The 19,545-nt window shown below is 30.9% G+C and overlaps 1 protein-coding gene and 1 long non-coding RNA gene across 2 annotated transcripts in view; one reads left to right on the forward strand and one right to left on the reverse strand.

The window, feature by feature from the left end:
* Window positions 1-3,196: 3,196 nt before the first annotated feature.
* Window positions 3,197-19,545, forward strand: part of LOC111626477 (probable cation-transporting ATPase 13A3) — a 52,710-nt gene continuing 36,361 nt past the window's right edge. Inside the window, exon 1 of the mRNA XM_023369853.1 lies at window positions 3,197-3,353. Coding sequence (XP_023225621.1) covers window positions 3,297-3,353 — 57 coding nt within the window. The 5' untranslated portion in view covers window positions 3,197-3,296. The remainder of the gene's footprint in view (window positions 3,354-19,545) is intronic.
* Window positions 11,760-13,606, reverse strand: LOC111626470. Its single transcript, XR_002756886.1, has 3 exons — window positions 13,529-13,606; window positions 13,008-13,106; window positions 11,760-12,936 (listed from the first exon to the last, which is right to left on the reverse strand). It is a non-coding gene; the product is annotated as an uncharacterized LOC111626470 (long non-coding RNA).

The raw sequence follows: 19,545 nt of genomic DNA on the forward strand, positions 1-19,545 counted from the left end.
CCCAAAAAATATACGTATTTTGGAAATGTTGAGTCGAATTAGTCTAGGAATCGATTAATTTTATGGAAGAAAACCTTTCAAACACCCGTAGTCCGTAAACTTCACACGTGTCGGGCTGTGATTGGCAAGGTCTCCTAAAACATTAATTTCATAAAAAACGGAACGTATCTATTGTGTTATAGGGGGGGTCGACTGTATTTTTTAAAAATTAAAATAAGTGTAATATAGGTACGCTATTCCGTCACAGTTGGTTGAATCATGTGTTGAGAGTTTGAGAGGAATAAATTAAATGTTGAGAATGACATGAGGTTGGCGTTAACAAAAACTCACCCGCGAATTTTAAGGCTGGTTAATAACATACAATTTCAACAATCGCATTAAATTATTAGACATAATTTAAAATAAAATTATACTAAAAAACTAATTTCGTTGTTTTTTTTAATTACCTTATTAAAAATGTCTTTTTCAATAGTATTGGGGTCGCGGGTCACTTGGCTTTTATAAAAAGGGGTCGCCACCCGAAAAAGGTTGGGAACCGTTGGTATAGATTATTGATAGATTTACAATTTTTTTTAAATAAAACTCATTTCTACCCTCAAAACTAAATTTTTCTTTGTCATTTTATAATAAACAATTATATAATAGTATATTATGCAATTAGTTTATAATATAGGCGATTAAGTTTGGTAAACGAGCAAAGCGAGTGGTCAATTTCCATGAATGCCATAATCGCTAATTATAAACGAATTGCCATACGATATTTTGTGGTTAAACAACAACTATAACACTATACTTATGGAAATCAAAATTATGTATAAACACAGTGTTTGTGTCAGCTGTGCCATAAATATTGTGTTTATACATGATTTTGAGTTCCATAAGTATAGTGTTATAGGTGTAGTCAACCACAAAAATATCAGTATTTAAAATAAAACATCATAACAAATGACGCCATATGCAATTTTAAATATTGGAGGGAAAGTTAAGCAGCTCGTTTCAGGATTTTTTAACGGGATTTTGCATATTGAACCAAATGAAAACCTAAGGATAAAAGTCGACTACGCCAAAACACTGGCCATGTTTCTGAGATGTGAAAAAGAACGAAGTAAGAAAACATTTGAACTCTAACAATAACAATATACACAAAATAAGTGCAACCATTAACTTGTAACAAAATAATCGACTTTCATGATAAGTTCGTCGACAGACAAGAAATGGACTTTTTATTCCTGTATTTGTAAGAAATGTCGGAATCGAATTTGAACTCTAATTCATTGGAAGAATTTCTCATTGTTCGGCTGTATAGTTAACATCATCAAAGACGTAGCAATTTATTAATATTAAACATGTCTCCAGGATATTATTTCATCCTTATTTCATTCTTATTATATCATCCTTTTCCTTTATTCATTCTGAAAGAAACGTCTTACGTAATAAACTATATAGTATAATACGTTAATTAATTATCTAGGATAAAATATATCAAATTAAAATATCTAGATCTGTATACATTACTTATAAGCTGTATATAATTTTAATTTTTTCGACAATGATAAGATGTTTAATTTCTAGAGCTAAACTTATCGAAATCATAAAAATGCAGCGCAACCACTAAAGTTAGGTTATCTCGTTGCGTTTTGGATGAACAAATGATTTCATAGCATGAATTATAAAATAGACAAAATACATAACTGTATAAATCGATGTGGGCAAAACAGCATTAAGATTACACAATGTATTATTAGTTATTTGAAAAATTGAATTCTTGTCACTTTCTTCTATCGCATAATTAAATATTTATGTAAAAGAACGAATACAGTAATAAATTGTGATAAAAAATCACGTGATTGATAAGTTACTGACGCTCGCGATTCAATTTTAGATATTCGATGATTGTTAGTTCATACACAATGTTTAATTAATTTAATATTTATTTAATAATTTTTCACACTATTCCATAAGTTTCCATTTGTCTTTATAAAAAGGAAGCTTAATTTATAGTTAATTTATCTTTAAACCTTATACGATCTGATTATGTGCAAAAAGTTTTAGACAGTTCAAAGTCACTTCAATTTTATAAACAGTGATTAAGAAACCTTGCTAAAGATCATTATGTACCACAGAAAGGGATGTATTAATCACATGACTGATATATATTAGTCCAGTTAAGTTGAAGTCCTTCAAGTTTGTTGCGGAATCTGCAAGAATTCTCTAATGTAAAATATATTATTACTGTTATACTTTCAAGTGCATACATATGATGAATTTTGACATCCTATACGTAAGTATGAATTTATTCATGTATCATTTACAAATATTAATTTTATAAAATAAAACTTTTTTGTTAAAGCTTCTTGTTTTATGAAACAAGAAGTTTAAATTGTTCCGAAATTTTTAAATAATAAACTCATCCTAAACGTTATAGAATGATTTAAAACAATTTCTATGACTACTCTAACCTTTGAATATAAAACTTCACGTCATAAATGTTATATATAGTTAATTATAAGTTTATTGCAATTCGAATGCAAATATCATACTTTATATTATTTTTTACAGAAAATAATTAACCAAAATTTGGAGTTTAAATGTCAATATGTCAATATAAAAATTTCATTTTTATTGTATTTTAATTTCACATTTATAGAATGTATTTATAAATGCAGAAATTCTGTTACGAAAAATATTTTTTATACATAAACATTTGGTAATTTGTTAAATTTAAGATACGCTATATAAACATTAAATTATATAAATTTTATTAATATATTTAATTAAAAATAATATACTAATATTATAATTTATAATTAAAATTTTAATATGTTGCATAATAACTGTACACACTACTTGGTTATAGAATATAGATAGCTTATTTTTAATATTTCTATTTAAATATATGTAAATTGTAATTGTTATTTAATTAAAGAAACTGTTTTGATTAAAATTTATTAAATTATTATGAGTAACTTATTTCTAGTGCACTAAATGAATTTATAAAGGAAAGTATTTAATAGATAAAGTTTTGATGTGGCAATATCTCAAATAAACAAGTTCCAAAATATTTAATAATAGTAAAAAAATCGCGAAATTAAATCAGTTAAGTTCTGTTATCTAAAATATTTCATAATATAAACTGTAGATGAGTTATCCTGTTCGGGATAATTTCCTGATTTATTTGCCACTTCCTGAGATATGGCCGTTTCAATAATGAACTGCATTCAATAGATAAAGAATACGTTTATGAATTTTTACTTTTATAGTGTTACTTCTGACGTAAAATTAAGAATAAGATCAAAATGGGAAATACAAAGTCGTATCAAGACAAGATAAATGTTGGAGAAGACGACGAAATGGTCAGTATTTTTCTTATTTTTCTTATAAACATGTAAATATTAAAATTATAAAATTTTTTACTAAGATTTAAAGAAAATGCTGCATTATATAATTTTTATGCAATTAAAACTGAATTAATATTTACATCTATATCTGAACTTAAATGAAAATTTTTATTTTTAAAATTTAATAATCTAAAACAATTATTACTTGAATATAATAACTGTATAATATATAAATGAGATCGATATACAACTATAAAAATGAGATTAAGATATATACGAAATTTGGAAAATAAAGTTAAATGGAAAATGGTTCATAAGCAATGTTAAATTACAGTTAGGATATATATTCTGAAAAAAGAAGAAATAGTTGTAACAGCATTTAATAGCATCCATGTCGAAGTTTTAGATCATCATTAAATCTACTTCTAAGGTCCAAAACATTTGGTTCCTTGAAATATATTTGATGATGATCTAAAGTAGTAGTTGTAACAAATTTTCTGCTGAACTAATTATCAAATTAACATTAAAAACCATGCTGAAATTTTTAACATTTTTGATACAATTTATCTTTAATTATTAATTTAATTGTTATATGATATTAGAAAAAATAATGGTTTATACTATATCTTATAAAATTTTATTTTTAAGTTTTTATTAGTTTAAAGTTTTTGAATTTATGCAATTATCAACACATAAACAGAAGATGGTAAACTTCTATATATCCTGTAATTTGTTTCAATTTATTGAACTAATGCTTTGAGTAATATAATAATTGAATTTGAATTATTTGATTATCAATGAACATTTCTATGTTTGATATACCGTAAGATAGAAAACCTTACTGTAATCTTTGCTTTAATCCATTATAAAATATATTTTTTATTTTAAATTTTACTATAAAACTATAAATATGTTAATGATAACTATTAGATTCTTCATGAATTTTAAGCTGTCTTACCGATCAGAACTATGTGAGAAAATTGTAAAATGAGATAATAAATGAAAAATTAGATTAAAAATGTTCAGAACATAGGAACAGTTAGTATTTCAATAAATAGCATAAACTGTAACAGTGATACATAAAAAAAAAACGGTAGACCTTTCTATTAACAAAAGAAAAATTTNGAAGTGAATATTTTGAAAAAGAATATCTGATAACATTTAATATATTTATACTGTTTTAATAAATATATTCTCCATTGCTTTGGGGCAATCTCTGCATGTATAAGAACAAGCCAAATTAAATAAAACTTTGCTAGAGAAATAATTAAACATTAAAATATTAAAACGAAGCTACTTCACGGAATATTAATTTTTGTTTACTATAAAAAAGTAATTAAAGTTTATTAAGCTTGCCTTGATCTATGATTATCAAAATCTGGGGCATGTAATAATAATAAATGTCCAGTAACACAAATAATTAAGATGCGATAATCATAAACTGACCTCTGACATCTGTGTAAATACATGTATAATATAATTTTATCATAGACTTCTGAATTATCTTATTTCTTAATAGCAATATTTTGAAATGCATAGTAGCATTATCTACACGTGTTTACACAACTTCTCAATTGACTTAACGTTATTCAGCTACTTAACAATCGAATAATTTATAAATTTTAAATTCACTTCATAAATTTATAAGTAAAATACTAACAGATCAAAATTTCATTTAATTTTGTTAACGTTTTATTAATGTATTTGTTTTTCTTATAAAATGAATTAACGAATAGTGACATATCCTGGAAGTTCTCTTCACTATTTAAATTAAGATTTATTATATTATTAAGTCTAAGTGAAGATTTATTTTCTTTCATATTAGTATTATAATATATTCATTATAACAAAAATGTATATTTGTTCTATTCTTTGACTGAAAACACGAAATTTATAGTGATAAGTATGCGTGTAGGATGTAAATATCCTTTCGTGATTGATAAGTCTTTCTCTAATCGTTTGAAAATATTAATCAGATATTCTTACAAGTATTATATAATTTTATTGCTCTTAGATTATTTATGATTTTTATTGTGAAATCATTTTATGTATAAATATATTCTAGAAAACCAGATTTTCATTTATAAGAACCTTTCTGTGAGATTGGTTTTAAAAAATTAAATAAGAAGCAATAAATTACGTAACCAACATTTTATTATTTGCTGAGGGAGTTTATTAAAAACGAACGTTTTCGATCCACTCAATAGAAATAAGAACCTTCGAACAATTTAATTTAATTATTTAAAACCAGAGGATGATGCATTTTTTGTTTAGTAATTATCTATTACTAAACAAAAAAATGCATCATCCTCTGATTCTGTGTTGTAAATTATAACTTATAGAAAATAATGAAAGTTTAGTCGTTGTGATTGAGGGAAGTTTCGCAATATTTTTAGTCAATTCGTTAAAATAAAATAAAACATCATCTTCAATTTCAATATTTTGCTTTAGTTATTTTAAATAAACAAAGTGAGATGATTCTTTTTCCAGTTAAATTCCGGTTTCTGAACGATCTTTTTTAAGAGAGAGACTGATTTGTTTCTCTTTTTGAAAATATTTCATAAAAACTTGAAAATTGTTATCTAAAATTGGGCTGAAGTTCTTTATCTGTTAAATACGTAAATACGCTGATAGTTCTCGGAAATGTCGGATATATTGCCATCATACACTTATACACAAGCTCTAACATACCTCGTATATACAAGGTATTATTATTACAACCACCCTACGAGAATCGATAGAACAATGCCAGTTAAATTCTTATTTTTGCTTTTGTATACGAGATACAACATTTGTTATATCTCTGCAATCTTAGAACTACTCCGAAATTGCAGTAAAGGTTATATTGCTAACTCTCGATATGAAGTAACTGGCAATTTCACAAGTTGCAACGTAATACGAAAGGAAACTTGTTTATTGGCACAAGTTTTGAGTGATGCGATGACTTGAAATAGTAGTGAATAATACGAGTAATATCGTTTGTGAAAAGCTATGTAAACGTATATTTATGGTTGAAGTAAAGACGATGTACCGTGCTTATCAAAATATTAGTTATAGTATGAAGATGAGTATCCTAGCAGACGTATGGATGGTTCACTGTTAAAATACTTATCTTCCACAAGACTGATCCGGATTCTCATTCCCGTCCGATGTAATTCGAGTTTATTTTTTTATTCGCCCAGTCGAATTCGTTTTGTCTGAGCCAAGTTATCGACGACAAGTGAAAAGTAGATTCCGCCGATCGCAAAGACACTTTCATGTATTTAATTGCGAATGTGATAAAATGAGTAGTGTGTCGAATTTTCGATATTGTAAACCAAACGAAAAGTACAAAACTTTTAAATGTAGTATTGCTAAACTTTAAACATTCTGATGGTGTCGGAATTTTCCATTATCGCTGTTCTTGGTACGCTTATAAGAAGAGGAGTGATGAAATATCTTATAGTCAAATTTATATCTTCAGTTCTGCTTCAGGTCGATGATTGACAGAGAGACAATATTTATTTGAACAGGAAATAACGGCATGAATGCTTTATTCTCTAAAAAAGCCAGCCGATGACGGTAATTGTATCGGTATTTTAAGAACGTTGTAATAGATTTTTGAGATCAGTTAGGCTCGTATCATCGTGGCACAATTGATTAGTGCGTTCGGCTGTTAACAAAGAGGTTGGTGGTTTGATTCCACGCGGTGGCATACTAGATAATCACTGCGAAAGATTTTTATAATTATTATTATTAGTAGTAGTAGTTTAAAATCGGAGATTCCTGTACAATGCACTTAGCACTCGCGCAGTACAGATTTCTGTAAAATCTATTTTTGGAAAAGTGAATTCACAAATCGAATTCAATGCTTTCGAGTTTCTTATTTATTAGGCTAATTTAATTCTACGATTAGGATACAGCGTACGCAAAACTAATTCGTAGAAAACATTTCTTCATCGTCATTATAGCAGTTCGAAAATTGAAACGCAGTCTATTTTATGTTTTTAGTTTCAGTTTGATAAGCAGAATAACGTTTGTTATTCTTCTTGTCAAACGGAAACTAAAAACATAATGAACATGTCTCAGTCGTTGGTAATGAACATGTCTGTCGTTTGATAGAAATTATTCAATCTTCGCATGTTACATTGAGTTAGTTAATTCGATGTACGACAATCATGGTGGTGATCAGAAGACCACTCGATATTTCTTCGTTGAATTTCTACGTAAAGATGAGCCAATGTCATCGAGATTGCTTTAGAGATAATAGTCAACACATCGACAATACATGCACTAAACAGTAAAAGTATGCTATATTCGATAAAACGAAATACTAGCGATTTGCATCGATCTGCATCACCTACGTGACAGGTAATTGTTCTACCATTGAATTATCGATGCCTACCACAACAATTGTCTCTTAATTAAACAGTTGACTATTATCTCTAAAGCAATCTCGATGACATTGGCTCATCTTTACGTAGAAATTCAACGAAGAAATATCGAGTAGTCTTCTGATCACCACCATGATTGTCGTACATCGAATTAACTAACTCAATGTAACATGCGAAGATTGAATAATTTCTATCAAACGACAAACATGTTCATTACCAACGACTGAGACATGTTCATTATGTTTTTAGTTTCCGTTTGACAAGAAGAATAACAAACGTTATTCTGCTTATCAAACTGAAACTAAAAACATAAAATAGACTGCGTTTCAATTTTCGAACTGCTATAATGACGATGGGAAATGTCGAACGCAGTAAATTAATTTGACTGATTGTTTGTGTTTTTTGGGTAACGCGAAAATGCTGCAATGCTGAATGGATCGTCTTAGTTGATTATTTGAATGTGAAATGATGTTGGAAGTAAGTCACTGATGATTTTAAGTCAAATTCCTTGTAGAGATGAGCATAGGTAGTTCAGCGGTTGAGTACAGTACTTGCTTCCCAAGCGAGTGAGTCAGGTTCAGCTTTTTAAATTGAAAAAAGTACTGAATGTAGATGCCTCAATGCAAACTTGACATTGAGTTTTTTCAGAAAATGTCTACAGAGAAAAACCACAAAGTAAATAATGTATTCTCGAACTTCCGTTTGGCTGTAATCGTGTTCAAAAACAGTATCACACTCTGGGGGGTCTGAATTAAGTGTCCAGCTTTTTCTTAGTGGTATTAATGTGAATGACTTTCACTGTGCTGCAATTTTTAAAATATTGTAGACCTATAAATTCCCACTGTCGTCCGTGTGTCTTTCCTTAATCTCGAGAACGAAGTTAGTAAGATGAAACATGAGATCAGATGTGGAAACCTTAGGGACAGGAGGCTCTAATTAACTATATACGAACGTCCAGTACAAACCGGAAGACACATTATTTCAATTCAAACTTTTCTCCTGAAAGCAGTTAATAGATGACCGGAACGACTCTATTGTTAAAGGAAAAGTGTGATGTACAGAGGCAAAACACTACAGTACTAATTTGAGGTGAAAAGCATATGTTTTAAATTAAATACAGTAAATTAAAAATATGATTAAAAATTGCAGTCCGGCGATGTAACGATGTCACAATAAATAATTGCTCGTTAATTCAGAGGTTTCTGTTGTCAAAGACTGGAGTGGAAATACTGTACATCAAATCCAAAACTGATTTTTGTTCATTAATTGCGCAATTTCTAAATGGGAGTGATTTCATCAAAAAGTAAATCATCAGCAATTGGTGCAGGTGTATAAATGAGCCGTTCACTTTCCAAATTGATTAACTCCATATAACAAAAAGGTGAAGAAAAGTGACAAAGTAATATACATTTATTAAAATTCCTTGTAAAATATAAATTGAAATAAACATTGTAGAATGTATTATAGTAGATGTATCTTTTATTTAACGACATATAAAATGTATAAGATAGCAAAGATATGCTGTAATCGTTATTATTACGATTTTGATGTGATTGACGGAGTTAATCGATTTGGAAAGTGAAAAACGTAGTAACGTCAAATTCAGTCTTCATATTAACGTACATTTTTTATTAAAAATTTTTCGCAAAAATGAATAATAACTGTTCTGTTACTTTGCATAACTGATCATTTTTAAAATTTTTTTATTAATCTATTTACGATGTGTTAAGATTTTTTTTTATTTCTTCAAGCTAATTGAATGTTACTTCTGAATTAGTCCGTGAAAATTGTGTAATAAAATTGTAAAATTAGTGTTCAAAGTCTCATGCACAATGACACAAGAAATTCTGTACATTTCCTAATATGATTTATTTTTCCATGTGCAATTAAGTCTATAAAATTTTCTATAGGATGCAGCTGAAAAACTTAAGAAAATAAATTTTTCGGTGGTGGACAAGAATTTCAGTTTACGTGAGGAAAATTTTCTTAAACATTTTATACGGAAAAAATTTACACATTTCTTATGGGAAATAATTGGGACTTTTGAATCAACTTCTAGTGAGGAAACTCCTTAACCATTCAATGTGCTTTTGTAAATTCATTTGTAAATTCTTAATTTTCAAAACTTGATTTTCGTTATATCAGTCGGTATCTATTTCATTTATTGAATACATTTGAATTCATTGAATACATTGAATTATCGAAGTACGGGGCACAGTGGTGTCCCGTACTTCGAACTTAATTCATTCCAGGTCATTCGAACACCGAATCAATTTTTTTCTATAAGAAATAATGGAAAGTTAATTAATCCATTCTCTGAACTATACCTATTTCGATAAACTTAAAACAGCAAATTCACATAATTTATGATAAAAATAACACAATTACATGCCTGAATAATATATTAAAACACGAAAGCCCCAAATAAAATACGTAAACACTGTATAATAAAATAAAAAATACATTTATTGATAGCGCATCACGGACTTGTGCATCTTCACCATCTCTATCTTCATTTTAGGTGTCCAGAATGTTATCAGATAAGTCCTATTTTCTTCTAATTTGATTAGCCAAAATCCATATTTTACTATAGTAAAGATTTTAGCCTTTGTAAGACGAGGTAATATTTCATCAATGTTAGGAAAACAGTAATGTGATCTCTGAAAAGCTTTATTTAGGTCACGAGGATCAACACATATTATCGATTTTACATTTTTTAAAATTGCTACAACCATATTGCTAATTTATTCTATAGGATAACTTTTGCTATAATGTTTTGCTTTTACAGCTTATCTATAGTTTTTATAACATCTTCTTTAAGACTCACTGAAACTCGTCTTGAGGGATACTTGTGGCACTGAAGAGTCGACTGATAGTTATATTCTTCTGAAAGAATTCCTATGCCTTCAGAAACTTTTTATAAAAATAAAAAGTTGATCTTTTGGTCAAAGGCTCAGTTATCATATTTTCCTCTTTTGTCGTGACAATATAAGCATTATTATTTAAAGTTAGCAAATGCATTGTTGATCAGGTCTCACAAGTGGGCATTGTTTACTGATAATGATAATCATCTTGTTTAGCCATGTTAAAAAACATGCCATATTTTCTTAATTCGTTTTCCACACCCGTTATTTCGGACACCCGTTTTCGAGACGTCAAAATCAGAAAAAGTTAGCATGCGAACGTAATGCCCGCGCTGTATTGAGAACACAGTCACAAAAACATAATGTATTTAAATAGTAATTAACGTATATTTCTAAAAACATCTTATTTTCATGTGTAGTGTTTCATGATGTCCATATCTATGTATTCGAATATATTCATTTATGACTCCATTATCAAGTATTATGCAGAGGATTTACGAACGAATATAAAATCACAGTTAAAATATCGTATGATCAATATTTTATAACCGAGATTTCACGTCGGTATGCACAATAGAGGTGCATAGTTTCGGGTCTGAACCTATCCGGATTCGGAACTACTAGGAACCGTTCCATATCGAGACAGACGCATTCTTTATTTTGTACTTTTAAGAATGCCTTTCACGAAAAAGTCAACTCTTTATTTGGATTTGAACTTAAACTAAATGAAAATTTTTCGCGAGATTTTACGAATAATGAAATTGGTTTAGAGTATTTTAAATTTATGAAAATATTTTAAAAAATGTTATTTTTATTAGGATTCATAATTCCTTGCTTTCATTAGTAACTAGGACTTCGCGCAGTTTTGTTGTATTGCGATCAAATTCAGGCGGAACCGGAAAGAAAGTAGCGATCCCTGTACCTGTTAGGCATAGAAGAGGGAATTCTTATACTTTAAGGTCGCGGAGAGGTGAACTTTGCTCTTGGTGTCACAAAAGAGGCTATTCTTGCACCTTCCGGCCATTGGAGACACGATCCTTGCCCTCTCCGTGTCGGAAAGTGTAAGGGTATCCGACCAGTGCAAGGAACAAAACACAAGAACAAATCAATCACCATCGATTGATTTGTTCTTGTGTTTTGTTCGTTTTTCACGCCTATTTTCCGTTAGGCGTACGCAATGCTGTTTTTATTTTTGACCCCTACCCCTAAATTATGTTAGGTGCGCTCAGTCTCATCAGAGAGCACAGGCATTGTCACTTTAATACCACTGTATTTCGAAAATGAAGTCATGGACTTTTATTTTTTACATTTAAATTAACTCATTATATTTTTGGGTTCTTCATCACAATTAATTAATGGGAAATGGCAAAGTTTAATCAAAATCGATCGAACAGATTTCAAGAAGGAACACAATTCTGTATGCTGCATAAAGAGGCTTCGCTAACGCTCGCTTCAACTAGAAGATATGACCGGCATTTTCCGGCCGAAATGTAAGAAAACTGAACGTTAAATGAAAACCATGTTGAAAGCTTAGATATTTTAGCCTACGATTGTTATGTTCATCAAGAATTTCAAGCAGATCGAATCAGAAGAGCGTGACGTAGCTAAGTTTCATGGTAGAATATATTTTCTTCAGTCCCAGAAAATAACTGTAGTATGAAAAATTTGGTTCGACGAAAAAGCTTAGAACAGAGAGACACAAACATTCTATTATATATAACCGTCAAGGAACCGTCTAGCCCAACAGACTAAGTAATTCCGACAGAACATAATGGTTCCGTAGAACTGTTGGGGGCAAGGCTGCCAAATTTACGAAAGAACATTATCGTACAGTCATCTTGATTCGTCACACTTACGTCCTATAGACTTATCCATATACGTACAGTATTAACTAGGTTTCCCTATGTCTGAATATCTTAAACTACGGCTGAATGGCCGAGCGGTCAAAGCGGCTGCCTATCACTCTGGGGGGGCCAGGTATCAAATCTGGACAGGGTTGAAAAATTCCCAGGAATTTTTCGGATCTAACGAGCCCGTTATCGCTCGTCTAATTAATGTACAGTATATACAATTCATCTTTGGACTAAATTAAGATGACTCGCTATTTTGTCGAAAAAAATGCCTAGGGGAAAGTGTAAAAGTAAAATTGGTTAGGTAACTTCTATTGATAGATCGAAAAGAATATGAACAATTGAGTCTTCTGAAGGCCATGAAGTCTGACTTTAGCAACATCGAGTAAGAATGGCTTTATCAAGGGCTGCAGAAATAGCATCACAACGTCGAGCTCGACTTTAAAGCTCTTCTCAATTCTTCAATCTACTTTCTCATAAAAATATTCTCTCATGCTTGACGGGAGAATTTCTAGTTAACAAATAATTATTAATTAATTAATAAATGTGTAACACGCTCATTTCTTTATAAAGCATACTTACTTCATAGGTATAAACCTTAGTTTTTCCAGTTTTGCGACCGTCTAAAATTTTTAATCTACCCCTCAAGTGCTTGCGACCTCTTAGTTTAAGAAACGCTGCCTATGTCAAAAAAAAAAAAAAAAAAAAAGCTCAGTTCAAGACAGCTCACCAGATTGAAACCACTCTCTAACAAAATGTATTAATTAATGTAAAACATATTTAAAGTAAAAAGATTGTATATTTAAAAATGTAAAAACTTTAAAAGTAAAAAGTAAAAAAGATCGAGAAAGATAATTTCTCGTAGTTGGTTTTTTGGAGAAGTTATTTAAAAAACCAACCACGAGAAATTATTTTTCTCAATCTTTTGCCGATTTTTGGGGAGACTTAATTAAAACCTACAGACCTACAATTATTTTTTAACGAGAAACAAAGTTCATTTATTATTGAAGGTAATATTAATTAATAAACTTTGTAACAAAGAAAGTTGAAGTCTGCAATTTTTAATCAAGTCTCAAAAATAAATAACTTTCTTAATCTTTTACCTATTTCCGGGGAGACTTAATTAAAACCTATAGATTTATAATTATCTTTTAACGAGAAACAAAATTTATTTATTATTGGAGGTAATATTAATTAAATAAACTTTGTAACAAAGAAAGTCTACAATTAGACTTAATTAAAAATTGTAGACTTCAACTTTCTTTGTTACAAAGTTTATTTAATTAATATTACTCCAATAATAAATAAACTTTGTTTCTCGTTAAAAGATAATTGTAGGTCTATAGGTTTTAATTAAGTCTCCCCGGAAATCGGTAAAAGATTAAGAAAGATATTTATTTTTGAGACTTGATTAAAAATTGCAGACTTCAACTTTCTTTGTTACAAAGTTTATTAATTAATATTACCTTCAATAATAAATGAACTTTGTTTCTCGTTAAAAGATAATTGTAGGTCTATAGCAACGGTTCCCAACCTAGTCCTATTTTCTTCTAATTTGATTAGCCAAAATCCATATTTTACTATAGTAAAGATTTTAGCCTTTGTAAGACGAGGTAATATTTCATCAATGTTAGGAAAACAGTAATGTGATCTCTGAAAAGCTTTATTTAGGTCACGAGGATCAACACATATTATCGATTTTACATTTTTTAAAATTGCTACAACCATATTGCTAATTTATTCTATAGGATAACTTTTGCTATAATGTTTTGCTTTTACAGCTTATCTATAGTTTTTATAACATCTTCTTTAAGACTCACTGAAACTCGTCTTGAGGGATACTTGTGGCACTGAAGAGTCGACTGATAGTTATATTCTTCTGAAAGAATTCCTATGCCTTCAGAAACTTTTTATAAAAATAAAAAGTTGATCTTTTGGTCAAAGGCTCAGTTATCATATTTTCCTCTTTTGTCGTGACAATATAAGCATTATTATTTAAAGTTAGCAAATGCATTGTTGATCAGGTCTCACAAGTGGGCATTGTTTACTGATAATGATAATCATCTTGTTTAGCCATGTTAAAAAACATGCCATATTTTCTTAATTCGTTTTCCACACCCGTTATTTCGGACACCCGTTTTCGAGACGTCAAAATCAGAAAAAGTTAGCATGCGAACGTAATGCCCGCGCTGTATTGAGAACACAGTCACAAAAACATAATGTATTTAAATAGTAATTAACGTATATTTCTAAAAACATCTTATTTTCATGTGTAGTGTTTCATGATGTCCATATCTATGTATTCGAATATATTCATTTATGACTCCATTATCAAGTATTATGCAGAGGATTTACGAACGAATATAAAATCACAGTTAAAATATCGTATGATCAATATTTTATAACCGAGATTTCACGTCGGTATGCACAATAGAGGTGCATAGTTTCGGGTCTGAACCTATCCGGATTCGGAACTACTAGGAACCGTTCCATATCGAGACAGACGCATTCTTTATTTTGTACTTTTAAGAATGCCTTTCACGAAAAAGTCAACTCTTTATTTGGATTTGAACTTAAACTAAATGAAAATTTTTCGCGAGATTTTACGAATAATGAAATTGGTTTAGAGTATTTTAAATTTATGAAAATATTTTAAAAAATGTTATTTTTATTAGGATTCATAATTCCTTGCTTTCATTAGTAACTAGGACTTCGCGCAGTTTTGTTGTATTGCGATCAAATTCAGGCGGAACCGGAAAGAAAGTAGCGATCCCTGTACCTGTTAGGCATAGAAGAGGGAATTCTTATACTTTAAGGTCGCGGAGAGGTGAACTTTGCTCTTGGTGTCACAAAAGAGGCTATTCTTGCACCTTCCGGCCATTGGAGACACGATCCTTGCCCTCTCCGTGTCGGAAAGTGTAAGGGTATCCGACCAGTGCAAGGAACAAAACACAAGAACAAATCAATCACCATCGATTGATTTGTTCTTGTGTTTTGTTCGTTTTTCACGCCTATTTTCCGTTAGGCGTACGCAATGCTGTTTTTATTTTTGACCCCTACCCCTAAATTATGTTAGGTGCGCTCAGTCTCATCAGAGAGCACAGGCATTGTCACTTTAATACCACTGTATTTCGAAAATGAAGTCATGGACTTTTATTTTTTACATTTAAATTAACTCATTATATTTTTGGGTTCTTCATCACAATTAATTAATGGGAAATGGCAAAGTTTAATCAAAATCGATCGAACAGATTTCAAGAAGGAACACAATTCTGTATGCTGCATAAAGAGGCTTCGCTAACGCTCGCTTCAACTAGAAGATATGACCGGCATTTTCCGGCCGAAATGTAAGAAAACTGAACGTTAAATGAAAACCATGTTGAAAGCTTAGATATTTTAGCCTACGATTGTTATGTTCATCAAGAATTTCAAGCAGATCGAATCAGAAGAGCGTGACGTAGCTAAGTTTCATGGTAGAATATATTTTCTTCAGTCCCAGAAAATAACTGTAGTATGAAAAATTTGGTTCGACGAAAAAGCTTAGAACAGAGAGACACAAACATTCTATTATATATAACCGTCAAGGAACCGTCTAGCCCAACAGACTAAGTAATTCCGACAGAACATAATGGTTCCGTAGAACTGTTGGGGGCAAGGCTGCCAAATTTACGAAAGAACATTATCGTACAGTCATCTTGATTCGTCACACTTACGTCCTATAGACTTATCCATATACGTACAGTATTAACTAGGTTTCCCTATGTCTGAATATCTTATACTACGGCTGAATGGCCGAGCGGTCAAAGCGGCTGCCTATCACTCTGGGGGGGCCAGGTATCAAATCTGGACAGGGTTGAAAAATTCCCAGGAATTTTTCGGATCTAACGAGCCCGTTATCGCTCGTCTAATTAATGTACAGTATATACAATTCATCTTTGGACTAAATTAAGATGACTCGCTATTTTGTCGAAAAAAATGCCTAGGGGAAAGTGTAAAAGTAAAATTGGTTAGGTAACTTCTATTGATAGATCGAAAAGAATATGAACAATTGAGTCTTCTGAAGGCCATGAAGTCTGACTTTAGCAACATCGAGTAAGAATGGCTTTATCAAGGGCTGCAGAAATAGCATCACAACGTCGAGCTCGACTTTAAAGCTCTTCTCAATTCTTCAATCTACTTTCTCATAAAAATATTCTCTCATGCTTGACGGGAGAATTTCTAGTTAACAAATAATTATTAATTAATTAATAAATGTGTAACACGCTCATTTCTTTATAAAGCATACTTACTTCATAGGTATAAACCTTAGTTTTTCCAGTTTTGCGACCGTCTAAAATTTTTAATCTACCCCTCAAGTGCTTGCGACCTCTTAGTTTAAGAAACGCTGCCTATGTCAAAAAAAAAAAAAAAAAAANTGTACTCTACTGTTTTGTCAATAAAACTTGTCATAAATACTGTATTCTGCTGTTTCATTCAGCATACCGACCTCATAGAACGTGCAAAGTGCAGTAGAAACTTTATACGTTCCTCATTTCCGGCTGTAGGTTCCTTATATCAAAACGTTCAAAATTTATCCTCTACAATCCCCAAATTTTTAAAACGTCATTCTGATACACCCTGTGTATGTATATACATATATTACAAACTTATTACATTAGTAAAAGTGCATAGTTGCAAAATAATTCATTTTTATTGTTTGGGCTACAAACAGTTCAAATCCGCTACTTTTGGGGCACAACCACGCTACTTTTTAACCTTCAGATCCGGCAACGATGGCTGGCGTTTGAGTCGCACTACCGCGAGAAGTTGATTTATCTATTTGGTTAGTAGGTACAGTAGTTTTAATGTTTTCAAGCATTTTTGTAAATTTTTTCCATGTTGTGTAAAAAAATCTTATTCGTAATAACCTTTTTTAATTTTATATCATGTATAAAGAAAGAAAAAGTATATTTGGTTTATGAAAAATTAGTAAGATAATAATTTGAAATAACAGATGAAGATGTGGATAAATCGAAAATAATTATATTTTCGATTTAATTTATCCAAGTTTTAAATAAAGATCTGTTTAAAACTGTTATATTGCTACACATTGTGAATGAAAGTTTTGTACACAATTTTCTGAGTATAAAATATCTGTTCAATGCATAGGTAATGGTAAAATAAGTAAATAAATTTCCATTTTTCTGTTTTATTTTATTACATGTATATGACAATATAATTACGAAAACCATAGCTTATCTCCGATACATTTAAATAGCCACAGAAATTTAATCCACATAAAGACAATCTATTTTTTTAAAATAATTTATTAACTCTAACACTACATAAAGTGTGCTATACAATTTTACTTGATTCAGTATAGTGAGAAATAGTATTTGAGATGAAATAGTTTTGTATTTTTGACATGAGAAATTACATTTCTTATGACACTCACATTGGCTCTACATAGTTTGGTAATGTATATAATATTCTGCACTATCAAAAGTAGAATATGAATGAAGATTTATTGATGGCCTACTACACCTGTCCTTTATTTATATAGGTTTTATATACGTAGTACGATCCAAAAGTTCGGGGACTTGGCTTAAAATTCCTTACCTTAAAAAGTTTATATTGCCGATGCATAACCACCTTTAAAGTAATCACCTTGGGCAACGATATACTTTTGCCAGCGCTCGTATAACTTCTGGAAGCATTGCTGGAAGCCAATTTTTGAAACCTCCCGTAAGGCCTCCTGCGATGTTGCTCTCACCTCATCTGATGACACAAAACAGCTTCCCTGCAAATGCTTTTTCATTGATGGAAACAAATAAAAATCACACGGGGCTAAGTCCGGTGAATAGGCGGGGTGTGGAAGCATATTAATTTGAGTTGTCATGCGGAGGTACCAGTCTCCACTTTGCCAGATCTGTGGCCATTTACGACGAATGAATTCCCTCAAACGGCATAAAATGTCTAGATAATGCTCCTTGTTTACTGTTCTGCCTTCGGGAATAAATTCTAAATGAACAATTCCTTGAGAAACAAAAAACACCTCCATCGTGACTTTTCCTTTGCTCGGTGCATGTTAAGATTTTACGCTGGTAACTAGTTTTTGATAAGTGAGTAGCCGCTGCAATTTTTTCAAGGGTTTGGCGACGATCTTTGCGAACACATTGAGAGACCAACTTAACATTTTCCTTGTTCCGTGAAGTCGAAGGTCGGCCGGAGCGTTTATCGTCTGCGATGGATTCTCGGCCCTCTTTAAAACGCCGATGCCATTTGTACACCTTCCATTTCACCATGGTAAAATCACCGTACACCTTTCTTAGCAATTTTAAAGTCTCCGTAGGTGTTTTACCTAAACGCTGACAAAATTTAATGTTGCAGCACTGTTCTTGAAACTTCATTTTTATTACATCGCAAAACAAAGGTAACTATCTCCGAAAGAAAACAACAGCGCTCGCGGTTGAATCACGTGACATGGGCGAAATCAACCTGAACACGTAGGAAAGGTTTGATAGAATCAATTTCATATGCTGTAATTTCAAATTCATGCTTTTGTTGTCACACATTACAGTAGTCCCCGAACTTTTGGATCGTACTATGTATCACTAACATGTCTTTCTTTTAGCCTCTATATCATCATAAATCACTATCACTGTCAATCTATATCTATATCTATATCTATATATATATATATATGGACATGTATGTCCCTATATTTCACTTTTTCGCCAAAACTACACATCGCACGTGAATGGTGTTTGTATGTAGTGGTAGCCCCAAGTCTCCATTTGTGCATAGGGGTGGTTGTGTCTCGATAGCTATAAGGGTGCGGGAGATGTGAGGCTAAAAGTATTTGAAAGTGGCTTTCTATTTCGAATGTTTTGTTCGAATTTGTTCGAATTAAATTCGAACATAAAATTCGAATATTGGTTCGATTATAGAACGATTGTAAACGTTCCAGAAACGTTGAAAATAGTTCGTTTGACTAAACGTAAAAATTCTCTAATTAGTCTGGAAACGGGGGACCTAATTCTTGCATTCTGTGAAAACGGGTAAGATTAGCTATAATGTAATTATCTTAATCTTCACTATCGTTACTTTTTGCCCAGCGAAGCGGGTCCTTGCAGCTAGA

This window comes from Centruroides sculpturatus, unplaced genomic scaffold, assembly GCF_000671375.1.
Source record: "Centruroides sculpturatus isolate CEXI.00-Female unplaced genomic scaffold, Cexi_2.0 scaffold391, whole genome shotgun sequence".
Taxonomy (NCBI): domain Eukaryota; kingdom Metazoa; phylum Arthropoda; class Arachnida; order Scorpiones; family Buthidae; genus Centruroides; species Centruroides sculpturatus.